Genomic DNA, 27,385 nt, shown 5'->3' with positions numbered 1-27,385 from the left:
CAGCTGGGTTCAGGCTGACAGAGCTCTCATTCTTGTGCACAATAACCTGTGGTGTCTGTTCTGCCCCAGCTGGGCAGAGGAACACGTGGAATCAGCTCCTGCTCCAGAGCACAGGGCTGTGACCAGCACAGTCTGTCCCTGGCCAGCAGGTTGGATCCAGCCTCTGCTGAAGGCACTTTTGGGTTTGGCTTTATCCTTTGCAGGCAGATGGCCCAGGAGGGGCTTGGGAAGGGCAGCCAGAGGACCTTGGTCATCTCTGGGGTTTGTGCTCCAGTTCTGATCCCCATTTTCCAGGGAGAGGTTCCTGGAGTGTAACCACCCATAAACACCCAGACACTGAAGGGCTCACACCTGGTTTGCCAATCCAGCACCAAAAAACCAAATATCTGAATTGTGCTGCTGCTGCTCAAACATGAGATGTTTGCCCAGAGCTGGAAGGTGGGCACTCACCTGTGCTCACCTGCTCTCAGCTGTGCTCACTTCCAGGTTTGGTCCCAGCTCAGAGCCTTTCCCACAGCCAGCACCACCCTCCTGCAACCAGCCTCAACAGGAATTCAATCTCTCCAGCTCCACAGGCAGCCTGTGCCTGCACAGAAACCCCCAGCTGTTCTACCTTCACTTCTAAAGCCATTTTCAAGTTTTCTTTGTAAGAATGAATTCTTTGCAATAGCAGGGAAAAGCCTCCAGCGACTGCAACACATTCTGAACAAGTGCATCAACCAAAATCTGCATCAAAGGTCTGCATGATCCTTGCAGGGAAGGCTTCCAACTGCTTCCACTGCTTCTGGATGGGCCATGGGCCAGGTGGAGATGCAAACAGGCTGGGTCTGGGAGCAAAACACTGACCTGAGGCTCTGACACTTGAAAATAACATTTTGTGTAAGAGGAGCAGCTCCCTGGGCACAGGCTGCACATTCATGGACGTGCCCCATCCCTGGCAGTGCCCAGGGCCAGGCTGGACAGGACTGGGGACACTCTGGGACAGTGGGAGGTGTCCCTGCCATGGCAGGGGTGGCACTGGATGGGCTTTAAGGTCCCTTCCATCCAAACCAGGCTGGGATTCTGTGACAGAGGAAAGCACAATGCAGGGCTGGTAGAGGAGAGGAAAGGAGGTTAAATGCAGAGAAGAGGTGACAATTCCCAGCTTTTACAACTCCCAGTCCTCACCAAACACGTTCCTGGCCCTTGGTGCTGCCCAGCTCTGGGGATGCCTGCAGGGCAGGAGAGCTGAGGGAAGGAGACAGCTCTGGGAGTGACCTTGGTGCTCTGGTTGATGAGAAATCCCCTCAAGGCACCAGCACCCACAGCTGGGGCTGAGCTGGGGCTGCCATAAAGCCAGAATCAGCTTGGTTATGCAGCCATTGGCAGTGACAGATGTGACACGAGCTGAGCCAGCACCAGGGGCTGTCTGGACAGATCCAACAGCTCCAGCCCTGGGGACAGAGCACTGAAGATTCTTCCCAGTGCCTGACAATACCTGGAGTGACTCCTGCTGGGCTGAGCAGCTGGAAACTGTGTGTTCCTTTGCAAGTCTGAGATAAGCAGAGGCAAGCTGGGCTCTCAGTTGTTGACAACTTTTCTCTTTGTAGGACCTGATGCAAAGAAACTGAGACATTTCCATCCAGCAAAATAACTTTATTTCAACAGGGCAAGTCCAGCCAAGTGGTGATTCCAGAGTTGCCCAGCAAGTGTCAGTTCCATGATCTGTCAGTGAATGTCCTGCTGCTGACTCGAGGATCCAGGCTCTATGGCCACCCTTCACAATGATTTCTTAGGTTCAGATTTCAAATGAAATACATTCAGATTTGCTCCTGTCAGAGCATTGCTCACCAGTACATGGTTGGAAGTCACTGAGGAGTTAATTACAGTTACCTGATTCGTGTGAAAGAAAGCAAGGCTGCAACCCACAAACCCCTCCCTCTCTCCAGTGCTGCTCTGGAGCCCTCCCAGCACCCTGCAGGGGGAGGTCCCCAGTGTTCTTTGGGCCTTGGCAGTAAAAACAGTGCCTGAAAACACAGCAGCAAGAACCCAGGCAGCTTTGAGCTGCCCATTTCCCCTCTGCCAGTCTGTGATCAGTAACTGCTGCTCCTGGCACCTCAGGAAGGAGCAGGGCCCACGGCAGCTCCAAAGGACTCGGTGCAGGTGGTGCTGAGTGCCAGCCCTGGCTGGAGAAGGATGAACTCTGCCTTCATTCATCTGGGCGTTGTTTTGGTTTGGTGAAGCATTAAATAAATAAATAGGGCTGCTCAGTCACAGTTTGGGCTGTGGCTCCCAGCTGGCAGCTCGGCCTCTCCCAGCCCTAGCCCGGCTCCCCGGTGCTGCTCTGGCCGTCCCCGCCGGGCACGTTCCTGCGCTTCCTCAGCTGCATCTCCTCATCCTGCAGGAGGAAAGGAAGCACAAATGAAACCTCAGCATCCTCTCTGAGCTGGATAAAACCTGTCCTGTTCACCTCCTCTCCCACCAGCTCGGGTAAGCCCAGCAAACAGAACCCACATCACTGCAGCTCACCCTGACACCATGGGACACCCTCCCATGGGCCCTTCCCCAGCCACCCTGTGCTCCCACTGAGGAACTGCCCATGACTGACACAGCAGCACCTTCCAAACCCTGCTGCAGTCTGCTCTAAACCCAGAGCAGCAGGGATGTGACTGAGCTGAGCTGCTCAGCCCTCCTGGTCTCACAGTTACCTCAGGGTGGGCCTGCTGTCCCACAGAACCAAACCCCTGTGCCTGGAAGGGACCTCTGGAAGTTAAATCCATTCATCTGCTCTAAGCAGGGCTGGGTCGAGTGCTGGAGCTGCTTCTTCAGGGCTTTGCTTTTCAAATATCTACAAGAGTGGAGTTTCCACTTCTCTCCACACAGCCCAGGGTGGGTGTCAGCTGTGTGAACAGGGCAGCAATTCCCACTGGCCCCGGGGAGGGTTTCCTTCAGCACAAACTGTGCCTGTCCCCTCCTGGCTTTTTGATGGGCATCTCCTCCATAACCCCCTTCTCCTCCACAACCACCTTCTCCTCCACAACCCCCTTCTCCTCCACAACCCCCTTCTCCTCCACAACCCCCTTGTCCTCCACAACCCCCTTCTCCTCCATAACCCCCTTCTCCTCACCCACCCTGCTGGCAGATCCTCCCTTCAGCTCCTCTCCCCAGGCTGGAGGCAGCAGCTCCCTCAGCCTCTCCAGCCCTGATCCACCTCATGAGCAAACCCAGAGCTGCAGGACCAGGATTTAACTGTGGCCAGGTTTTGCCACCCATGGCAGGGACTGGCCTGAGGAGGGTGAGCAGGATGCTCCTCTCAGCATCTCTCCCAACAAATCCAGCTGACACCATTCAGCCATGGCCCAACAATGACCAGCCCTGCCTGTTCAGGGGGTTCATACCGAGTCAGAGTCTTCCTCAGCCTGGTTGCTTATGAAATCAAGGTAATCATCCTTCTGGCTGCCCAGAACTTCTTCCTCATACTCAGTCTGGTAGTCTGACTCATCTGAGGAGAGAAGACACAAAGCACAGGGTTTAACTGGCAAGCAGAGAGGCAGAGGAAGCTGGGAGAGGAATGAGTGCCACAGTCAGTGAGCACAGGCAGGACAGTGCCAGCAGCTCTCTGCAGCTCAGTGAACTGGGACTGCTCACACACAGATCTCAGCTCCCCAGCACAGAAACATAAACCACTCTGTCAGCTGGTGTCCTGGAGCCCCCCAGAATCCAAGGAAGCACAGCACAGCAGCCCTGTCCCACTGCTTGGGTCACTGTGCTGGGTGCCATGCCCAGAGGGACACAGGTTTGGGGGATGCTCCCTGGGGAATGCCCTTCACAGCACAGCTCCTGTGTTCCACCCCTCAGCACAAGCAGACCTGTGGGACACCTTGAGAAGCCTCTGAGCTGCCAAGCCAAACTCCCTGTGCTCACAGGCTCTGGAACAGGGATCCCAGGCTTAGGGTGAGCTCTGCCTGCTGTGGAGCTGATAACTGAGTGCCTCACAATCTCTGCTCCACAGGGACAGAGAGATTCACATTCCCTTCCTCTCTGCAGAGGACAATCACTTGCTTTCTCCAGTAATCCAGCAGATTAACATAATTTAGGGAGTCCCAAGAGCTGTGCACAGCAGCAGGATGTGCAAGGAACAGCCCCAGCCTGTTCCCATGGAATGAGGACTCATCAGGGCAGAGCCAACACCTCTGCCAGCATCTGGAGATCCCCTGGAGGATCTGCAAAGCAGGCAGCAGGAGCAGGACCTGCCAAGGGCCTGGAGGAGCAGGACAAGGGGGAATGGCCTTAAGGAAGACAGGGCTGGATGGGATATTGGGAGTTGGGAATTGTTCCCTGTGAGGGTGGGCAGGCCCTGGCACAGGGTGCCCAGAGCAGCTGTGGCTGCCCCTGGATCCCTGGCAGTGCCCAAGGCCAGGCTGGGCAGGGCTGGGAGCAGCCTGGGACAGGGGGAGGTGTCCCTGCCATGGCAGGGGTGGCACTGGGTGGGCTTTAAGGTTCCTCCCAACTCAAACCCTTTTATGACTCCACCTGCACCAGGGCTGCTCCCCACAGCAACTCCAGGATGTGCTGGGCTGGGGGAGCCATTGCTGGTCCCCTCCAAACCCTGTCCCAGCCCCTGGTGACACCAGGGCACATGGGGCACAGCCCTTGGCAGGCAGCACCTTCCTCTGCTGGCACCCAGAGCTTCAGGATGCAGCTGAAGGTGTGAAAATGACATTTTATGGTCACCATTAAAATCACCTTTGTGTGACACCAGCTCTTCTCCCCCTCTCCTGAGCTAATCCAGTGTGCTCTGAAGGAATAGCTGGATGCAGCCCACTGGTGAGGAGAGGGGCTCCTGTTTAAACCAGACCCTTGATTAAGGATTTCTCCTGGGAGCCATCAATAGCATCTGCTCCATGCTGAAGACAACAGCACAGTCTGTTCCACAGCCTTTTCTAGCACATAACTACAACCAACTGCTAGAACATTGGAATGAAAGACATTAGGTCTTTTTTATTTTCGGGTTTGTTTTTTTCTACTGTGAATTAGAGAATAATTGTTAGTTTTTACTAAAAACACTAATGATAATCTTTGATAAAATACACCAGAGAAACTGGAAACTCATCTGAACAGTAACAGACACCACAAACAAGAGTTTGGAGTTTATACCTGCAATGAAACCAGCTGCCATCAAGACAAAATTCCTTGATTTTCCCAGCACTGTTCAGCATTTAACACAGAACACAGAACCAAGAGCCACCCTTCCCACATCCTTCACAGCTCTGGGTGCTGCAGGGGGAAGAGGAGAGCAGGAGGTGGCCCTGCTGTCCCAAAGCATCACCTTGCACCAAGGCTGAGCTCCCAGTGATGCTCTGGGCACTGCAAAACCTCCCAGGAGCACCAAGCAGGACCAGGGCCTTGCTGCTCTGTTCAGCCCAGCCAGGAGGAGATCCCACCCTGGGAAGGTCCCCAGGCCTGGCCTGAGCAGGGTGAGCACATTCCCTGCAGGAAGGGCATTTCCCACCCAGAGATTGCCTCGTGCTCCTGCAGCTGGGCTGATTCTTTGCTCTATTCCCTGATTCCTGCAGGGAACCCCAGCTGGGGACAGCTGTGCTGTGGCTGGAGGGGTCAGTCAGCACCTGGAAGCTCAGCACAGCCTCAGCTGCTCCAGAAAAGTTCTTTGTAAGCAGCAAAAATGCAGAGGTGCCTGCTAATTGTGTCCCTGGAGAGGTGCTGGGATGTCTCCTGACCCAGCTGGGTGGCAAACCCAGGCATTTGACACCACCAGGAACATTTCTCCTCCACAAATCCCTTTATCCAAATGACCACTGCTACAAGTGCTCATCTCCTGGGCTCAGCCATCCCTCCCAGGGGGAGCCTGAGCAGGGATGTGACAGAGCCACCCCCAAAAGTGGCACCTGAGCTCCCCTGGCCATAGCCACAGCTCTGTGTGCCCAAACCCCAGCTGGGCAGAGGGGTGATCCTGGCTGAGGGAACGTGGGGATGGAGAGTGGGAACAGGGCCACCAACACTGCTGTGAAATGAGACACCTGTGCCCAGAGCTCTGGCACTCAGGGCCCTCTGCTCAGCCCTGCCCGAGGCACAGGATCCCTTTAAAAAAACTGTTTAATGGCTTTGGTCACTGCTCTCTGTGTGCTCAAGAGGAGAAGGAATTCCCCTGCCCTTTCCCCACAAAGCCCACACAGCTCCTGCCTCACCCTCTGTGCTGACCCTTCCCCACCCATCAGAACTTGAGCCTTCCCCTTTGATTGCTTTAGAACAAAATTACTGCCAGGATTTCCCCAGCCAGCCCCAGACCTGCAGGATGCTGTCAGAACAGGCAGAGCCTTCTCAGCCTCTGTGATCCAAGGCCTCCCTCAGGAAGGGATTTCCAGGGACAACAAAGGTGACAGTGCAGGGTCACAGCCAGGCCACCAGGCAGCTCCCTGTCCCCTCCCCTGCCCAGGTCAGAAGCCTCAGAGCCCCCTCACCCCCAGAGCAGAGCAATGCCCTGAGGAGCCACCTGACAGGCACGAGGCCACTGCAGGGAGGTGCCACCTCCCCCTGAGCTCACCTCACCACACACCTTCCCCCACAGCTCTGCAGCAAGTGTCTCATGCACAGAGGACACCGAGGGATGTCACTGCTGTCACTGCCACCCAGGCATGGCCAGGGTCCCTTCAGCCACATGGCAGAACACAAAGGATCCTGCCCAACATGTGCAGGACTCTGCTGCAACCCCCTCCTCAGACCCTGCAGCCAAGGGATTTCAGCACCATGAGGAGCACAGGGCCCCATCCCATCCCATCCCATCCCATCCCATCCCATCCCATCCCATCCCATCCCATCCCATCCCATCCCATCCCATCCCATCCCATCCCATCCCATCCATGCCCAGCAGCTCCTGCACTGCCCCTCCTCAGCCCAGAGGGTGCCAGGTCCATTTGCCACACTCCCTCCACAGCCCTGCCCAGCAGAAAGCAGGAATGAGCCTGACAGGGAATCATCAGGAGCTCCAGAGAGGAGGAGAATCTGTCCCAGTGCTCTGGTGAAATCTCAGCAAGTCTCAGTGCCTGAGCCTTAAATAACCACATACCATGAACTCTTCACTCTTATTCACAATGGCTGCTTCAACCACATTTGATTAATATTTTCTTCATAAGGCATATGATTGTAATTAGCATTTCAAATTACCACAGGGACATCTCTGCAAACAGTCACAGATGGGAGCACTGCTAACTTTAGCTTTCCCTCTGCAGGAACAAGAATCAGGAGGAGGGGAAGAGACTGTTTAGAAAGAGCTCCAGCCCTGGTGACACACTCAGGGGTTTCAGGCCTGCAAGGCTCTGATCCTTTTGGATCTGGGAGCTCCATAACCAGGGAGCTGCTCTGCAGGGCAGGGCCAGCACGGGGCACAGAGCCCCTCAGTGTCACCATACAGGAGCTGCTACCTGCTCCTCTCCAGTTCACTGCTGCTCCCACACCAGGAGCACATAAAAAGCACTGGAGCCAGTGAGTCACTCCTGATCCTACTCACGACAGCAGGGAAAACATCCTTGGGGCAGGGCTTTAACTCAGCCTGCCCCAATCCAACACGGGGAAAACATCCTTGGGCCAGGGCTTTAACTCAGCCTGCCCCAATCCAACACGGGGAAAACATCCTTGGGCCAGGGCTTTAACTCAGCCTGCCCCAATCCAACATGGGAAAACATCCTTGGGGCAGGGCTTTAACTCAGCCTGCCCCAAATCCAACAGGAGAAAACATCCTTGGGGCAGGGCTTTAACTCAGCCTCCCCCAGTCCAACATCCTTGGGGCAGGGCTTTAACTCAGCCTGCCCCAATCCAACATGGGAAAACATCCTTGGGGCAGGGCTTTAACTCAGCCTGCCCCAATCCAACATGGGAAAACATCCTTGGGGCAGGGCTTTAACTCAGCCTGCCCCAATCCAACATCCTTGGGGCAGGGCTTTAACTCAGCCTCCTCCCTGCCCAACAGGGCTGAGGATGGAGCCAGCAGAAGGGCACAGGACAGCCTAAGGGGATGGAAGCTGAGCTGCCCCTTGTGTTATTCCCTCAGCTGAGACTCCAGCAGGGATTATTCCCCCCTGGGAGCTGCCCAGGAAGAGGCTGGCAGCAGCTGCTGAGGACACCCCGACCGATCCCACTGTCCCAGAGGAGGTGGCAGGAGGGGGACACGGAGGGCCAGGGCCCTGAGGGAGCAGGGAGTGGCTGGCAGTGCCCTCGGTGAGCACAGGGAGGGCAGGGCAGGCAGGCAGGAGCTGTCCCTTGTCCCCATCCTGCCCCTCACCGTCGGCCAGAGGAGGAGCCTTGACGGGCTCGATGCGGGACACGATCTCAGCCAGGTCTGTGAAGGACGTGGTGGGACAGGTCACGTTCTGCAACACAGAGAAGGTGAAGGTTTGTCAGCAAATGTACACAGAAATGTACACAGAAATGTACAAGAAAATCCAAACAAGTCGAGACTGTATAAAAATGATATTGAACAGACAAAGCTCCAGACGCACAAATTCTGCACAGCTGCCCCCTCATTACTCATCAGTGAGAAATCCTGCAAACAGCTCTCCTGAGGCAGGTCTGGTGGCAGAGATGGGATTCCCAACAGTGGGACTTGCTTTTAAAGGCTCTTATTCCACCCACACAACAAGGAGCCTTATTAAAAAGACCCCAGAGACAATCACAGGAGGGGCTGGCCCCTGGCATGGACAGAGCTCTCCATGTGATTTTCTCCATCAGGGTCCCTTTGTGAGGGACTGCCTGGGCCAGGCGCAGCCCCCAGGGAGCTTCTGCTTTTGGGAGAAGGTGACCAGGGGGACACACAGTGGCCATCCCTCAGCTGGAGTGATGCCACAAAGGCTGCAGGGACAGGAGGGCACTGGGGTGAGCAGGACCCCCAGGAACCCCTAAAAGCCCCAGAGCTGGAGGTGTTGCAGTGAGCCAGAGCCTGCAGAGACATCTCCCACTGCAATTCCTCTCTCCAGTAAACCCTTGCTATTTTCATCTGTCTCATCCAAGCAGTGGGCTGAGTGTTCTCTATTTTGAGGAGTTCTTGCTCCAGTGTCTCCTCTAAGAAAACCCAACTTTGGCATTTAGGAGCCCTCCCAGGCTTCCTGCAGCTTCCCCTCCCTCTCTGGGGCTGGGCACAAGGTACCCAGGTGAACACCTCAACACCTCTCATCCTTTTTTAAACCCAGGGACTTTAATGGACACAGCAACAACTCCAACCCAGAGGAAGATGGGGGAGAGCAGGCAGAGGGAACTGGGCTGCCAGGAATTGCTGTGCCAGTTGTGTTCCCAAACACCCAGACCTGCCCATGTGCTCCCAGCCAGGGCAGCTTCCTAACACGGGGTTTTCTGAACAATCCTCTGCTCCTCTGGCAGGAACACCAAGCTGTGAATCACACAGCCCCTGTGGGGGCACAGCAGCAGCCCATTGCTGCTGCAGCAAAGTGCTCTCAGTTGACCTTTCATCTGGAGCTGATTTTGATGTAATTTAGAACAGCCACAGCACAGAGCAGATCCAGGACAAGCAACGGGGGCAGAGACAGCCTGGAGGGAATGAAAAGGTACCTGTGTGAAATGAAGAGCAGCAGCTCAGGACACACACCTTAAAGCATAAAGAAGTTGGGAAGCTCATTGTGACTGTTAAGGAACTGCTGGGAAGGATGAGTCAGCCCAGGCTCACTTTGAACATCCAACCTGAACATTCCCAGTGCAGATTCTGCAGGAAGCTCCTCCCCAGGACAGGGAAGAAAAGCTCCTTGAGAGCTCCAGCCTGTGCCACTCAGCTCAGTGAGGGACACCACAGGGACACAGCCAGGTCTGAGGCTGTCCCTGCACCCCAGAACCCAGGAGGATGAGGTGGCTGCAGAGAGCACTGGGGCAGAGAGTGCCAGGCTGTCCCTGGGAGCAGGAACAGGCGTTGGGTGGGATGGAAGGGCTCTGCATAAACAGCTGAACAAAATCCTGCAGGGCCCAGCACCTCAGTGTGTCCCAGGAAAACCATCAGCAGCTCCTGGGGTGAGGATGGATGGGAATGAAGAGTGACTGCACCCTCAGAAGCATCTGTCCCCAGCTGTCCCCCAGGTCAGCCTGTCTGAGGGCACTGAGGAGGCAGCTGCACCCCAAGCCTCAGCACCAAGACTGGAAATCACTTGTGGGAAACCAGGTGCCCTCCCACACTCATTTAGTGCTTCACAAACAGGAGTTTAGTGTTTCAGTGCTTCCTCTCACTACTTTTGAGGACAAAATCACCCTCCCATCAGATAACACAAAGCAAAGAAGTGTCTCATGTCTCACATCCACCTGAAACCCACTCTCAGACTTCTCTGGTATTTTTTTTTTCCAAGGAGGAAAGTTTTCTCTTTGGCACAATCTTTATGAAATAAATTAGAGGAGAAAGACAGTTACTATTGTAGTCCACTGGTTTATATTTAGCTTTGAATATGAATAACAGCTCAGTAGACAGAACTCCAAGCAGACCCAATTAATGGTGCTGCAGCATTCCATTCTGGGGAGGAGTAAGGGCTGCTCAAAGTAAAGTTTATGTAAGGTTTCTGTTGTTTGTGTCTTCAGTATTTGCATTTTGGAGACAAGATAAACAGGGACTAAATGATCAAAGCAAAGGAGAAGCATCTAAATGATTAAATATCTGGATTTTTAAATAAAATTGCAATGCTCACGACATGGAAATGAGACAATAAGAAATGGCACTCAGCTCTCAGATGTTGAATACTCCAGAAATAGATGAAGAACTAAAACACATAAAGCATCAAAACCTTTGCTAATGAAAGGCAAGTTAAAAATATCAGCTGCTCTGCCTGGAAGATAACACAGCTAAAGGACTTAAGTGACTCTAATGGACTAAGAAAAGCAAGAAAAATACCCCAGTGGGAGCTGCAACAGTTGTAACTTCATAGAAATGAATCTCCTGCAACACAAGTCAGATGCAAAAATCTTGGTTTCAGGGGGCTCTGGAGTTTTAGGAGGGTGAGCAGATGATCCCACAGGTCCTTTGGATGCACAGAGCCCCTGGTTCCTGCTCCATAACCTGGCAGGGTGGGTGAGTCACTCTCCCAGCCCTGTTATTTCCATGCTGTGGCACCTCAGCAATCAGCACTTGGTGCCTCATTATCAAGTGAGTGCAGGGTCAGGCTGTGTCTGCAATGAGGAGGTGACAGATTTGCTCTCCAGGGCACTGAGGTGCCACAGAAGGCAGGGTAGGTGTGATAAATGCCCATCATGCTGCTGTGATAGCATGATTTAAGTGAAATATTCCCCTCCATTACTGCATCCTGTAAAAAGGGCAGTTTTAAAAGCAGTTTTCTTTAAAAGAAGTGTCTGTCACAGCACTGAAAATGTTTGAGGCTTTTTACTGGCTGGTGATAAAAGCAAGGCTGAAGTAGGACACAGCCAACTCTGAGACACACAATTCTCCCTGCCTTGACTTCTCCTTGTGATTTAACACAAGGCCTGAAGCCCAGCCCCTCATGGCTGATCAGGGGGTGCCAGAGGTGCACTGAGGGCCCATCTTGTGGAGCCACACTGAAGCACCTCCTCATCCAGGTGTGCTCCCAGGGAGGAACCCCAGGCTGAGATCTCATGGATCCCATGGATCTCCAGTGGCCTCCTCCAGGGCTCGGTCCCTGTGTGCTCCTTCCAGAGCCACTCTGGCCCTGCCAGGCAGCGTGGGCAGATCCATCTGATGCTGGGAAGCACCCCTGGAGCTGAGGGTGACATTCACCTCCTCCCAGCAGAGCCATTTCCACCCCTCAGTGACTCACAGCCTCTGCTGACACTGAGGGCACCTGGACGTGGAATCATCCACCCCTCATCCCTGGCCCAGTGTCCATCCTGCCATCCATCCTCTCCCTATCTCTGAGCCAAAGTGCTCTGCCACCCACCTCTGGATAGCTGCAAATCCTCAGTGTCATCTCTCACCTCACTTGACTTCCCTCTGAAAGGATCATGACAGCTATGATTCATTCTGGCCACCCCTTAAAAAATTACTGCTCATTTCCCTCTCTAAAAGATGATAAAAAAGAATTACTGAGTAAAACATGAAGCCTTTGTAGCACTTGGGTTTCAAATCAGAGGGATTCAAAGGAGAGGAAGGACAGTGAGCCCTTATATTATCATATATTATCCAAATTCCTCAAAAAGGTGATAAATGTTTCTTAAAACCAACTGGAACTTCCCTGCCAGGAAATGCAGAGCACTGAGCTGTGGCCCAGCCTCAGGGCAGTCACTGTCCCCTGCCCCAGCCCTGAGCAGCTCCAGGAGCACAGAGCATTTCCCTGAGCACTTACATCAGTTTTGGATTTGCAGGTCTCCTGCCTGTCCTTCAGCATCTTGTCAAGGACTCCACTCCTGCACCACACATTAAATACAGTTTTCCCATGCTGGTATCCCACTTCCTGGAAAAAAAAAATCAGGAGAAAAAAAAGTAATTAATAACTGCCATGAACATGGAAACAACTGGAAAAACCAGACCCATTGCTCCAAGGTTTACTCTTTTTCTCAGAACACAGCAGAAATGATGATGAAAAATCAAATGAGAAGGACAGAGCAACAGGTTTGGGGAGCCCTGGATCCCATCTCCAGCCCTGGTTCTGGCAGCAGCACTAAACCTCTGGTGCTGTCTCTCCTCCAGTTTCTGGATGAGGGTTCAGAGCCTTCCTTGGGGCTGGAATTCACTTCCCACCATCTATCCCAGCCCAGGGTGGGGGTGATTAAGGGGAGAAAAAGGAGCTGACAGCTCTGCCACTGGCAGGTCACGCTGACCCAAAATAATCAGGGGAAGCTGAGCTGCAGGAACAGCCACCCCTGCTCTGGGCTGAACATGAGGGGTTTGACATGAAGAGATTTCAGCTCCTTGAAAAATGCTGGTGCCCATTTCTATTTCCTGTAAAATCCAGGCACAGAGCTGAAATAAATCCCCCCAGCCCCTAAGGATAAAGGAATGCCTGGACTGTCCTTCCCTTAGGACAGCACAGTTTAAAGCTCCCTTGTGGACAGAGGTTACTGAGCTGTGCTGCAGGGAATGAGGGTCCAGGAGGTGCTGCCCCTCCATCCTGCAGTGTCTGGTGCCAAGAAGCTGCTCACAGACAGTGACACTCGTGAGGAACTGCCCTTCTCTCAGGTTTTATTGCACTGACAAAATCTGCCTGGTGCTTTTACATCTCTTTAACAGCAGCACATTAGAACAGAGCAGGGATGTGACAGCTCACGATCTGCTCCCGTGATGAACTACCACACCTGTCTGTCAAGGTTTTCACACCAGCCAGGGCTCTCCAGCTGGCAAAGAACAAAGAATTATTTATCAGCAAAGTCCTAGATCCACAAGCAGACAGCAGTGTTTGCCCAGGGGCCAAGAGGCACCAAATATCCCAGAGAAAATATTTACACTGGGGAAATCAGCTGGAGGTTTGGAGCAGCTGCTGTGTGTCCTGAGGAGTCTCTCAGATGGGAACCTGCAGGGCTCAGCTGTGCTCCTGGGGTTGGTCAGTGTTTGCTAAGCCAGGACCAGAGAGAGCAGTCTGCAGCTAAGGAACATCACAGCTTCTCACTAAAGTGTAATGGACATTGACTTCAAGGAGGAGTGGAGATTTTCCAGCCTGGGAGAGGAGCAAAGCTCTGAAGGAATATCTGGACATGGAAGATGCCTGCAGGGCTAAAACAGGCAAAGAATGGAAGGAGGCAGCAAAATCATTTTCTTGACAGGAGACACTGAGCCAGGATGGCTTTTGCTGTCCTGCCTGAGCAGGGACATTTCTGCTGTGAACACTGGATCATGTCAGCAGGACAATTCCCTGCACACCTCTCTGCCAGCTCTGCCCCTGCTGGGCTCTGACACAAACAAACACAACCCATGCCAGTGATGTGTGAACTGGCAGCACCACTTCAACACCCTGACACTGGTGCCACTTCCTAACCCTCTCAGGGCTGCAGAGGAATTGTGGATGATGTTTTATTCACAGAAGTGTTCAAACGTTCACAGAACGAGGTATTTTCACATTTCCCTCCATTTCTGGGATTCAAGGCCTCCCTGAAAGATTTCTGTAAACCTTTCATGATACAACAGGCTCCAGGAGGAGGGGAAAGTGAGGACAAACCCCAGCCCACAGCAATGCCAAACCCCAAACCTGCCCAGAGCAGCTCTCACCCAGCAGCTGAGCCCGAACTGCCACGCAACAGAGCAAGGCAACCCATCCCTTCACAGGTCATGACAGAATCAAGATTACAAACTCAATTCCTGCTGTTAATCCAATCTCCCAGCTGGGATATCATTCCACAGCATTATTGAGTGTCAGTTATTCACTCTGCCAACGCACTCCTCATGCTGCAGCACTAATTAACAGCAGCAGGGCTGTGAGGGGCAGGGCTGTGACGGGCAGTGAGGGTCAGAGCAGTGGAGGAGCAGGGCTGTGAGGGGCAGAGAAGTGAGAAGCAGGGCTGTGAGGGGCAGATCTGTGAGGGGCAGAGCAGTGAGGAGCAGGGCTGTGAGGAGCAGGGCAGCGAGGGGCAGAGCTGTGAGGAGTAGGGCAGTGAGGAGCAGGGCTGGGAGCAGGGCAGCAAGGGGCAGAGCTGTGAGGAGTAGGGCAGTGAGGAGCAGGGCAGTGAGGAGCAGGGCCGTGAGGAGCAGTGAGGGGCAGGGCAGTGAGGAGTAGGGCAGTTAAGAAAATGGCAGTGAGGAGAAGAGCAGTGAGGGGCAGAGCAGTGAGGGGCAGGAGTGTGAGGGGCTGTGAGGAGAAGGGCGGTGAGGAAAAGAGCCGTGAGGGGCAGGACACTGAGGAGCAGGGCACTGAGGGGCAGTCTCACTGGGCAGGGCTGTGAGGGGCAGGGCTGTGAGGGGCAGTGAGGAGCAGGGTTGTGAGGGGCAGGACACTGAGGAGCAGGGCACTGAGGGGCAGTCTCACTGGGCAGGGCTGTGAGGGGCAGGGCTGTGAGGAGCAGGGCTGTGAGGGGCAGTGAGGGGCAGGGTTGTGAGGAGCAGGGCTGTGAGGGGCAGAGAAGTGAGAAGCAGGGCCGTGAGGGGCAGATCTGTGAGGGGCAGAGCTGTGAGGAGCAGGGCTGTGAGGAGCAGGACAGCGAGGGGCAGAGCTGTGAGAGGCAGGGCAGTGAGGAGCAGGGCTGGGAGCAGGGCAGTGAGGGGCAGGGCCGTGAGGAGCAGTGAGGGGCAGGGCAGTGAGGAGTAGGGCAGTTAAGAAAATGGCAGTGAGGAGAAGAGCAGTGAGGGGCAGAGCAGTGAGGGGAAGGAGTGTGAGGGGCAGGAGTGTGAGGGGCAGGAGTGTGAGGAGAAGGGCGGTGAGGAAAAGAGCCGTGAGGGGCAGGACACTGAGGAGCAGGGCACTGAGGGGCAGTCTCACTGGGCAGGGCTGTGAGGAGCAGGGCTGTGAGGAGCAGTGAGGGGCAGGGCAGTGAGGAGTAGGGCAGTTAAGAAAATGGCAGTGAGGAGAAGAGCAGTGAGGGGCAGGGCTGTGAGGGGCAGGGCTGTGAGGAGCAGGGCTTCGCCCTGGGTTGTCAGGGGCACTCACACAGATCTCGTCGAACTTGCCGAAGTCCAGGGTGCCGTAGCGGTCGATGGGGGGCCGGATGTACTCGCAGTAGTCGCTGTTCTTCACCATCTCCAGCTGCCGCACACAGCACACGTAGGCCAGACGTGTCTGGATCTCGGCCATGTTCAGCACCTGCTCAGCACAATTTCACAAATTCAGCTCTTCCAGGTGGGTTTCAGAACATGCTCGGTGCGCTCAGCACAAAGAAGTGAGCTGGTGTCTCATGTTGGAAATGGAGCTGTGTGCTCTACTGCCACCTGTCAGAGCTGGGGCAGTTCTCTGCTGTCCATGGGGCAGTTGTTTCTTTCTCTCTCCCACAGCCAACCCTCCCTCCAGGAGATCTCTGCTGTCCATGGCCACTGAGTGTCCCTGCAGGGCTGATCCAACCCCAGCATCCCATGGGGAGATGCTGCGCCCAGGGCAGGAGCCAAGCATTCCTGCCTGGATCCAATCTGAGCCTGGCACAGCACAGCAGCCTTTGCCCCCTGCATTGCCAGAGGAGCAGCTTTCTGCTGCCCTGCATGGCCAGAGGGAGCCCAGGCCCATCTGCAGCAGCCCTGGAGCTGCAGAGGAAAACTCCCCCCTTGTGCAGGATCCCTGCTGCAGCAGAGCCACGGCTGGCACTGCAGGAGGGCTGAGCCCCCATGGCATGGGGCTGGGACACCCCCTGACACACAGGGGGGCAGGGCATGCTCTCACTCTGGCAGTGGGTCTTTTTTGTTGTTTTGTAGTATTGCATTTTTATTTACATTTTCCTATTAAAGAACTGCTATTCCTGCTCCCATATCTTTGCCTGAAAGCCCCTTAATTTGAAAATTATAATAATTCAGAGGGAGGGGGTTTACATTTTCCATTTCAGGGGAGGCTCCTGCCTTCCTCAGCACACACCTGTCTGTTCAAACTAAGACAGCTGGCACCTGGTGATGCCCTGGCACAGCAGCAACTCCAGCTGGGCCCCAGAGTGGGCAGGCAGGGAGTGTCCATGGTCAGCACAGGAAGGGAATTGCCTTCCAACAAGCTTGAACCAAGACTTTCATTCCAGGATACAGTGAAACATATAAAGAATTTAGAGATCTTTGCCGAGGTGAGGGGCACAGTGATCCTCCAAGGCAGAAATCAGTGATGCCCCATCCCTGCCAGTGTTCAAGGCCAGGCTGGACAGGGCTTGGAGCCTTGGGGGGGAACTGAATGAGCTTTAAGGTCCCTTCCAACCCCAGCCAGTCTGTAATTCCATGGTTCTCTGATCTGTCCAGTGCCAGGGCAGAGATTTTGCAGAATGGCTGAGGCGGACAGGGACCCCTTGAGATCATCCAGTCCATCCCTGAGATCATCCACTCCATCCCTCCTGCCCAGGCAGGGCCAGCTGAGGGACCTTGTCCAAGACCATGTCCAGCTGAGTTTTGACCATTTTCACAGATGGAAACTCTACCAGCCCTCTGTTTGGCCAGTGTTTCACCTCTACCAATAAATAAAAAGTGTTTTTTGGTGTTCAGAAGGAGTTCCATGTTTCCATGGTTGCCTACTGCCATTCAGGCAGTTGGAATATTTCACTGGGTACTACTGAGACCAATTCCAACTGGAGAATGCAATTGGGAGGAAAGAATTAAAATCAATATTCACTTGGGGGACAGCAGCAGAGCCAGGTAATTTAGGAAATGTAGAATACGGAAGAGAGTTGGCCTGAGCACATGCAACAAAAGGAAAATAATAAAATCATGCTCTGCACACCCATGTTTATCAGTTGCACTTAATTACTGCCAAGTGCTAAAATCTCCCTAAATCAGCAGTTCAAAGACACAGGATAGAAAATGAGCTGGACGGATTTATTGCTTTTATGGGTAAAATTAATAAATTCTGACTTTATCAGAATGTATGCAGATCCAAGAAAAGATTTCTTTGCTCTAAGAATTCTGCCAACCTCTTCCTACATCACTGCCTTCCCTGTGGTGTCAAGGCACTGCCCAGTTTTTTGAACAAGAATTCACAAGAATTTCAGGAGAAAAGGAGACTCAGGGCTGCCCCCATCACTCTGCACAGCTCCTGAAAGGTGCCTGTGCTCAGCTGGGGCTGGGCTCTGTCTGCAGCAGCACTGACACAACCAGAGCACACAGCCTCAAGCTGTGCCAAGGGAAATTCAGGCTGGATATCAGGAAGAATTTTTTACAGAAAGGGTGATAAAGTTGTGGAATGGCTGCCCAGGGAGGTGGTGGTGTCCCCATCCCTGGGTGTGTTTAACAAAGCCTGGATGTGGCACTGGGGGCCAGGGTTGAGTTGAGGGGTTGGGGCTGGGCTGGACTCGATGATCTTGAAGGTCTCTTCCAACCAGGTTGTTCTGTGAAATCCATCAAAACAACAAATCTGGCCCTGAGAAACAGAGGGAATCTTCCCACTTCTCCCACTCCTCCCACTGCCCTGGAAAACCATTGCAGCCCAGCCCCAGTACCTTGACTTTCTCAGCCAGGGGGTTCCACCTCTTCCAGAGCAGCCACCAGCCGCTCAGGCAGTCGCCGTAGTTGGTCAGGTCGGTCTCGTCGCGGCTGCCCACGTCGATGGCGATCACCACCTTGGCCCCCATGGACCTGGCCACGTCAGCTGGGGACAGCAGGTGTCAGAGCCCCCGTGTCACCTCCCTGCTGCCCCAGGTGCAGGTACAGACCTGCACGGCTCAGGGGTGGCACCTGAGGTCGCACCCGCCGCGAGCGAGCAGCAGGACAGAAGTGCCCATGGGTGTCCACCCCTGCAGGGATCCAAAGGTGCACGTGGCACTTGGGGACATGGGTTAGTGCTGGGGAGTGACTGGGCTCAGCCTTAGAGGGATCTGCAGCCTGAACAACTCTGTGATTCCACATGAACTCTGCAGCAGCTCTGCCCAGACCATTCCTGCTCAGGGAGGCTCTGTGGGGAGGGAGGGATCCCAAATCCTGCACCAACCAAGCCCTGAGTGACCCCAGGGTGAGTCCCCACTGCTGCACTGCTGGGGGACATCACTGACAGGGGATGCTTTGCCCAGATCAGTGAGATGACCTAACCCTCCCTGAGGTCACCAGGCAGCAGGGGACAGGGCACACAGCACCAGGGCAGTGACACCACAGTGGGTATAATGGCATAGAGCACATCAAACCCACTTTAATTCCAAAAAAAAGACCCGGGGGACCTGCAGAGAGAACAAATGGCAGTGCCTTAGAGAGAGCAGTGCCAACGCTGCAGGGAGAAGGTGACAATGGGAGGAGCAGGACAGGGCCCTGCCAGCAAGGAGAGGCTGGATGGCAGCCTGAGAACAGCTCTGGGATCCAGGAGAAGGATTCACAGCTGAAAGTGGGAAGAGAAATGAGGCAACACTTCCCACTTCAAGGTCAGTAAAAGGACGAGCTGCAGTCTTTGGATACGGGTGAGGATTTAGGGAAGCGCCAGGGGAGGGAAGAGAAGGACATGAACCTCACAGAATGGATTTCTATTTCTTTCACACCCCCAGAGTCCAAGATAGTTGCAGTTTCCAGAATAGTTTTGCGTAGGAAAACCACAGCTCCTGAAGAGCCAATTTAGAGGCTTAATTTAGACACTTCTTTAGATCAGATCTGTTCTGTGACTTGGATTTATATTCCTGGGCTTGTTCAGGCTATTGTTTCCCACCCAGTGTCACCTGTGCCTGCTCTTTGCCCTCTCCAGCTGTGGAGATGCAAGAGCTGCTATGGTTTGCAGTCCACAATTCTAGCTTACAAGCACAGAGAATGGAGATGCTGATCAGGAGGATCTGTTTTGTGCTATTTCAGTTTCTGGGTTTTAGGTAAATACAACCCTGATGGAAAAATAAAGTCAGGGTGTGACAGGAAGATGTAAATGACTCAGGTTGTTCAGGTGGGAGTCTCTGCCTGGGGTTCCTCCCTCTTTACCTGAGTCCCAAACTGCAGTGACCCTGCAGGGCTCTGCTGCCTCAGCCACCCCTGAGCCACCCATCCTCCTGACTGCAGTGAAACCTGACACAAAACACATCCCAAACACGGCCAGTTCACACCCCTGGGCCCTGCTGGGGGGTTCACACCTCATCCCACACCCCACATCCCTCCTCCATGGCCCCATGATTCCCCCACTGCCACATGCTCCAGGTGACACCAGCCTGAGCAGCAAATGCTGTGCTCTCTCAGAATTATTTCCTAATTAACTGATTGAAGAGAAACTCCAAGGTAGATTATGTGTCTGTGGTTTGATTCCTCTTCTCTCCCTTCAGCAAGCACTAAATTAGACTTAGCTGAATAGAACATACATACTTAGCTGAACAGAACTTAGGGAGTTGTATGTTCAGAATTTGGCTAACAGGAAATACTTCATTAAAAAAAAGTGTTAATAAAGCCAAGATAAAGAGAACACCCAGAAAACTGAGAGCAAGGACTCTGGGTAACCAGCACGAGGTTAAAGGTGTCTGTGAGATTTCTCTGTGTTTTAGGGAAAAACAAGAGCCCCAAGGCTTGCAGGCTGTTTGATGGGCAGGACTGGGAATTTCTCCCCCACGAGATGTGCTCCTACCTGGCAGGTTGTTGATGTAGCCCCCATCCATGAGGAGATGGCCATCCTTGGGGTCACACAGGGGTGGCATGTACCCCGAGAGGGACATGCTGGCCCGGACATACCTCCACAGGGAGCCTGCAGGGAGGGCAGCAGCATTAATTAATCAGCCAGCATTAATTACTGCCACGCAGGGGGGAGGCTGCTGCACTCATTAAGATAATCAAGAGATAGAGGCTTTCCTCAGAACACTGTGAGGAAGTTATTAAAACAGTTTGTTATTTTCTGTATCATACTACTGGCCAGGATAAAACACAGACTCTGCAGACATCAGCCAAAGCCCCAGAATCCACAGTTTTAAGCCCATTCCTCACATTTACTGCCTCCTGTGGGATCTCAGCATATTCCTACTACAGGGAGCACCAGGGTTTGGAGCTGGGGCTGAGGGGGAAGGAAAAGGTGCAGCTGCAGTCACTGTGTTCTACAGAGATCCACAAACCCCTGACTTTTAGCAGCACTAGAACCTGAAAAATACAAGCTGTAGTACCCCCAAAAATTCTCTTTTCCCTCCTCTGCAACAAGCAAACGTTTTGTCTTGTGAAACCACTGCAAATGCCTGCTGGGGATCATTATCTTCTCTTGGGCCATTTCAATTGGTGCTGTAAGGAACAGTAATAATCCTTTAAGCTGCTAGAAACAAAGTTTAGTCAAGTAGAAATTGATTGGCCGTGTTTCCTGTAAAACATTCTGCTTTAAGGCTCTTATACACTGATTTTTCTCTTAACATTTGCATCAACCAAATTGGGAGGACACTGCATTTCCACAGGCCAAGAGGCTTGTCTGGGAAGTGAATCTTTAAAATACCAAGATAAGTGAGCCTTGCAGTGCTAAATCACTGCTCAGTAATTAACTGCTTGGTGCTTCCAACAGCAACTCTTCCTAGCAAATTCCCTGGGAATTGATTTTCTTTTGGTGTTTTCTTTTTAAAACAGATAACAGCTCTGTTTTTAATTCTAACCCAGCACTCCTGCTGTTAGCACAGGTTAATGCTGGCACATTTGGGGGTTATTATTAATAGTTTTAGTGGAACTTCCACCCAAGGAAACTGCTGACGTGTGTTTCACCTCACAGACCAAACCAAGATGGGAAATGGCAGCAGCTGGGAACTTAATTTATCTCCATTCAGTGGAGACAACCGTAACCATTCTCCAGCTGATTCCTTTCCTTCCATTAAACTTCCACGGGGACAAGCAGCTGGCTGGAGTGAGTTTCCTGACCTCAACTGGCTTAACCTGCTGTGGAATGGGAATACAAAACCTCTGAGAAGGGTTAATCCTTTTTCTGCTTGTTTTAGCTGCCCTGATCAAAGCCCAGAGTCCTTCAGCAGCTCCATAACCCCCCTGGCACGGCAGGAATGGGCAGTGTGACCTGTGCCAGCCCCAGGGACAAACATCAGATGTGACAGCAAAGGCTGCAGCTCCCCCCAGGAATATCTGGGGCACCTGGAGGTCTCCCCTGCAGGCTGAGTCACTGACTGACAAAAGGCAAAGGCAGGGACACATCCCAGGCACCTCAGATCCTCCTCCCCTCTTCACTCAGTGAGAAACAGGAAGGACTGATCACAAATGAGAGCCCAACTCAGCCCCTGCTTCAGGCAGAGCCTGTTCTGGGGGAACACAGCTTCATTTAGGGGAATTTGAATTGTCAAAGGCTTTGGGTGCTTTAAGTCTGATTTATGGCTAGAATACCTGCACTTCACTTTAAGGATGCTTTAAATATACAGAAAGGTGCCAATGGAGCCATTTTCTCCCCAAACAGTGAATGCAGCATCTCATTTAATTCCCTCTCAGCAGCCCTGTCCCTTGTCACCTGTGTACAGCCACAGTTTGGTGCTCAGCAGGTAACACAGAGGGGAGAAGCAAAAGGAAAGACACATTTCAAAGGTGAGACAAGCTCCAGGAAGAAGGGGTGACCGTGAAGCTCCCATGATGACTGAAGGCCTGGAGAGGCCATGGCCACACTCACCATCCCTGTGCACCCTCATGGCCGAGGCAGTGATGTCAGTGGTGATGGTGAAGTAAGGAATCCACAGATCCTGCAACAGAGGAGTCCCAAATTCACTAAATCTGTCCCCTTGCACTTGACCACAGCCTGTGCCTGACACACAGCAGAGCAACAACCTCTGGACCTTACCAGACAGAGCTACAGACACACACCTGCATGGATGAAGGAAACCCCACAGTCCTGTGTTTAAATTAATAAATTTGTCTCTCATGCAAACAATTCATTCAGAACCAGGGCAGACAAAAATCCTCCTGTCCTTTCTGCAGTAGCAAGAGCCCCTGGTTCCAGCAGAGTGTGCAGAGGCAGCACAGAGAGCTCCTCACACAAACAGAGCCACCTTCTACAGGGGGTTTTTGTTTTAATTTCAGGTGAAGGGTGGGGTCTGATGGTCACTCCCATCCCAAGGGATCCTGAGGCTGTTTAATCCTGGAGGACATGAAGAACATGATCATCCATGGCCTCCTGACTGAGCAATGGCCAATCTGTACCTCCTGGTGATGGAGCCAGGGTCATCCCTTCAGCAGGAAATGCTGACCCAACATTTTCTGGAATCAAAGAGGACAACCCCAAACTCTGGAGCACTGGCTACAGGAACAAAGGATCCTGCAAGGTACGTCTCCAGGAAGGTTCTAGAGGTTGCCTGAGATCCTGCAGGGTAACACAACAGTGGGGATGTGGAACAGAAGGAGAGTGAGACACAAAAAGAATGGCTGAGCCAAGAGCTTTGGGAGTTTATTCAATGGGGCCAGCCCTGCCCCTGGCAGGGGAAGTTCTCCCTCTGGTTTCAGCTGTGTCTCACCTCCCACCTGCTGGAAAAAGCAAAGGGAAGGTGACCTCCCAAGTGTGCAGGGCTCTGCTGGAGAGAGGACAGTTTTGGAAAGTTTCCATGGTGCCTGCTGAAATGGTAGCTGCCAAGGGGAAGCAGGAGGACTTGTCTGAGTAAACTGAGCTTGTGTCCTGTTCCCAGGAACAGCTGATGCTGCTCTGTCAATCAGAAAACTTGAATCAAGGCTGAAGAGGAATCCCTGCCCTCCCAGGCAGCCTTTGTTCACTGGACACGGTGTCTGGGCCTTCTCCAGCACAGCTTTAATGGGCCTTAAACCCAAACCCAACACAGGTTTGGACTCCAGGACCACTGGAGCTGGAAGCCCTCCCTCCCTGGCCAGGCTGCAGCTCCTGGTGGGATTTCTGTGCTGTTCAGCCTGAAATGCTGCACTGCCAAGCAGCAGAGGTTTTTCTGCTGAATTTAATCTCCTCGGCAGCTCTGCAAAGCTGGTGGGACTGGGGAGGGCTCACAGGCACTGCACCAGGATCACAACCCCAGTGTAAATGCCAGAGCAAAGTGGATGAATAAAGAGTGATTACAAGAGAATTAGGGTGCCTCTCCATGCTGAAGATATTCTGGGGATTGCACTTCTCAGTGCATCAAGCACATATTAAGCAGAAACAGGGGAATGGGAGAAGAAGCCTCTCTGACACCTCCTTTCATGCTCCTGCAAACACCTGCACAAAGCAAACCAACCCAAGCCCTCCCACGCAGCAATAAAGCCTCACTGCTCAGGGAATGTTCCACTGATTTTGGAACTGAGCATCATTCAAGTCTGAAACAGGACTTAATAAAAGTCTTGTCTGATTCCTCACACCTGAGCCCCCAGCTGAGACGATTTATAAGGGCATTTTGGCATGGAGATAAGAATTAGAGAAATCTTATCCCCATGCCAAAATGGAGAATAAGAATTCCAGAGGCTGATGCTCTCACAGAAGGATGGGTAATTCAAGAGGAAAATAGCTCTATTTCTTGAGAAATGTCCTCCAAGCACCCTGGCCTGGGTTTGTGTGTGTCCAAGGGCCCCATCCTGGGTTTGGGTGTGCCCTGTGAGGGTCTCACGTGGATGATCCCAGCTTGGGGAGTGCCTGTGGCTGGAAGCAGTGATGGGGTTTTTGTCACCAGGGCCCCCACACAAGCAGCACTGCTGGGAATCAGGAGACACCCACATTACAAGGGTTGGCAGAGAGCAAATTTCAGAGAAAATGGAAACCTCCCTTCCAGTGTCAGAAATAACAGCTCAACGTCAGCACTCCTGCTCCTGTGGGGGAGAGGGGTGAGGGCTCTGTGGGAAGCACAGGGGTGTCACCTCACAGCCACAGCAGCAAAGAGGAGGATCTGGCCCAGAACTTCTAAATTTTAAACTTTTCTAGAGCAACAAGGGTCAGCCCCTTGGTAGGAAGCTCCCGGGTTTGCCTGGGATCACTGCAGATCCTCCCAGGAAGGAGCAGCTGTGGCCAAGCACCCAAACATAACCTCTGCTTGTAAGGCTGTAATTGATTTTTACTGATAGGAATTTCCAGGTAGAAATCATTGCTACCTAGCCATACCCACCCCAGCTAGGGAGAAAAGATGGATGTTTGTAGTTTGGATCCTTTAAATTCATTGATAAAATACTTTTTCAAGGCTTCTGGCTCAGCTCCTGTTCCTTTCTCAGTCCCTGGGGCAGCTCCCAGTTAGAGGACTGGTTACCCCACAGGGAGAGTGGGAATTGCAGTGAAGGAGAAACTCCCCCTTTCCTGCTGGGCTACACAACATTTTTCCTTATTTATCTGAGGGAATTCTTCCCACCAGAGGAAACCCTGGCCATGGACTGAGGGAAGGTGATGTTCAGCACACATGCACAGAGATGATGCTGCTAGATGCCCCAGGACTGGATTTCTCTCACACAAAACCTTCCTGAGGCTGCCAGGGAAGAGCAGAATGTGCAACTACAGCTGTTGAAATTCCTAAGGAAGGAATCTGCTGCATCTTAAAAAGGAAATACAGTGAACTGACTGCCGGAATCCAAAGCAGGGATAGATAAAAATGGCCTCAAGTTGCACCAGGAGAGGTTTAGGTTGGACAGCAGGAAAAATTTCATCATGGAAAGGGTGGTCAGGCATTGGAACAGCTGTCCAGGGCAGTGGTGGGGTCACCATCCCTGGAAATGCCCAAAAGCCATGTGGATGTGGCACCTGGGGACAGGGGTCAGTCCTGGCCTTGTCAGTGCTGGGGCAATTGTTGGACTCAGGGATCTGAGGCATTTTCCAACCTTGATGATTCCAGGAGTCTCTAAAACCTGCTTGTCTCCAGCACCATCCCCTCTGCACAGCAAACTGCTATTTTCAGCCACATGATGATTAATCACTTACTTTCATATTTGCATTTAGGTAGCGAATGTTTTGGATTATTTTTACCAAATATATTTAAAGTATATACAGTGTTAATTTGCTACATGATCTTTCATCACAAGGATGCAAACACAGGAATAATTTGGTGAAAATTGCAAATCAGGTGAAATTCCAAGGCTACCCAAACACTCTCTCAGCAGGGTAATGTAGGAAGACAAACACTGATAATGTGCTTTACAATCTGCTGCTGCTGAGGGAAGGGGGAGAGGTGCATTCTAAAGGAGGCTCTTGGCTCAGGTGGACCCCACAACACCCAGCAACAACAAAAAGGTGCAAACCAGGACACAAAGGACTCTGCCATTGTTACAGCTTTCAGTAGGCTGCTCAGAAAAACTCACTCCAGCTTCAAAACTAAAATTCAAAAAAGCCAAAGCCATCACAGCCCAATTCAAGCCCCTCTCTCTGGTGTGCCCTCAAGGTCTCTGAGACCTGATTTGCAGGAAAATAATGATGAAGCAGTCTCAGCTGTTCTTCTTCAGTGTCACAATTTTCACTTCTTCTCTCAGACAATGAGATCCCATTGTCAAACTGAAATAGCTACAAATATTCTACAGTTTGTGTTTTCTAAATCCACCAAAAAGAACAAGCTCCATCTTGCAGCCATGGATCACCACATTCACAGTTTCATCACATTTTCAGTCACCCAACAGCTCCAGACTTCCATATTAGCATTAAAAAAAGCTATTTTTGTTCCAACAGAAAACAGGGACATAATTTCCTGTCCATAAGGTGAATAAAGAACCTACCTCTATCTGCTTATCTTTGAAGATGTTGTTGATGCTCTTGTTAAAAGCTGCTCCAGAAAACATAGAGGTTATTGGGTATGTCAAGTCTAGAATAGTCTTAAACACTGAGTTCATAACCTAAAAAGAGAAAAAAAAAAAAGGCATTTCAAAGGTCAGAATGCACAGGAATGTGTGCATAAAGGCTGCAATTCCAGAGACATCAAATTCCAGAGTTCAGAGCCCACATGCTGGAAGCATCACAAGTGCAGAAAGTGTTGAGGGGACAGAAATACAACTACAAAATCTACAAGCAGGAGCTCCCTGTGTGGTAAATTTACATTTAGCAAACCCCAAAGCAGAGCAAGCCCTGCAATAAAGCTCTGCCAGAAGGAGCATTGCCCCCTGTGCCCCACACCAGCCCCAGAGCAGCGTGCCCTGCACAGCCCTCAGCCTGGGCACGAGGCCATGGGTGCTGCAGCTCCAGCCTTTACAGTTTTTCTATTAAAAAAAAAGATGTTCTGAGTTGTCTTCCTCTCCATTATCCTTCCCACAGCACCTGTGTGGTTCAGTGGTGTGGGAAGGAACCCAAAAATCCACGGCAGGAGTTGCTTCATCCATCTCCTCTCATCTGGGGGTCACAGCCAATTTTTCTCCCAGACTCAAAGCTTTTCTGTGCCTCAGTGGAAGAATTTAGAGAATCGTGTCTGGGGTTCTCTGGGACTCCAACAAGGCTCAGTCAAGCACATCTCATAGAGCTTTAAACCCTTTCTGTGGAGCAGGCTCCATTATTTGTCATTCCCAAAGTCAGGTATTGGGATGTGTTATGGACCCAGCATTTAACTGCTGCAAACTCAGCAAGGGAAACCCAACCACATCAGGTTCCTTAAAGCACTCCAGGTCCCTGCACACCAACCCTTCTAACACAGAGATCTGGAATTAAGCTTTCACAGATTCCTTTTCTCTCCATTTCAACAGCATTATTACACCTATGTACTGACCTACAAGAGAAAATGATGAAAATCCCTAAACTTTATGGCATTATGGACATAGTATTTGCCCATAACTAGGCCATCCTAATAAATCTTACCAAAATTCAATGTTTAATATATTACATCATAGTCAAAATGTAAAAGAAGACCACAAAACCCAATTAATTCCCTTCAAATTAAATAGGGTTTCACTGGATGAAATATTTCCATGAGATGAAATCTTTTCTCTCTCGACATGTTCTCTGTAATTTAACAGCTTCTCAGAGATCAGGGCATCCTTCCCAGGCAGACACATGGAACAGCCTCCAACCTGCCAGCTGTTAGAGCAGCTGTGAGCAACATCTGG

The 27,385-nt window shown here is 52.1% G+C and overlaps 1 protein-coding gene across 2 annotated transcripts in view; it reads right to left on the bottom strand.

Annotated features, from left to right (window-relative positions):
- Window positions 1–1,629: 1,629 nt before the first annotated feature.
- The window catches only part of PNPLA7 (patatin like phospholipase domain containing 7), a 136,390-nt gene continuing 110,634 nt past the window's right edge, over window positions 1,630–27,385 (bottom strand). For both annotated transcript variants that reach the window (XM_058038390.1, XM_058038391.1), the window contains exons 27-35: window positions 26,072–26,188; window positions 22,068–22,137; window positions 20,064–20,180; window positions 17,986–18,134; window positions 15,522–15,674; window positions 12,294–12,401; window positions 8,276–8,363; window positions 3,378–3,481; window positions 1,630–2,377 (exon numbers count right to left, since the gene is read on the bottom strand). In XM_058038390.1, the coding sequence (XP_057894373.1) occupies window positions 2,300–2,377; window positions 3,378–3,481; window positions 8,276–8,363; window positions 12,294–12,401; window positions 15,522–15,674; window positions 17,986–18,134; window positions 20,064–20,180; window positions 22,068–22,137; window positions 26,072–26,188 (984 nt within the window). In that variant the 3' untranslated portion in view covers window positions 1,630–2,299. The remainder of the gene's footprint in view (window positions 2,378–3,377; window positions 3,482–8,275; window positions 8,364–12,293; window positions 12,402–15,521; window positions 15,675–17,985; window positions 18,135–20,063; window positions 20,181–22,067; window positions 22,138–26,071; window positions 26,189–27,385) is intronic.

The sequence above is a fragment of the Melospiza georgiana genome, chromosome 20 (assembly GCF_028018845.1).
Source record: "Melospiza georgiana isolate bMelGeo1 chromosome 20, bMelGeo1.pri, whole genome shotgun sequence".
NCBI lineage: Eukaryota > Metazoa > Chordata > Aves > Passeriformes > Passerellidae > Melospiza > Melospiza georgiana.
This window is presented reverse-complemented; position numbering and strand designations above follow the sequence as displayed.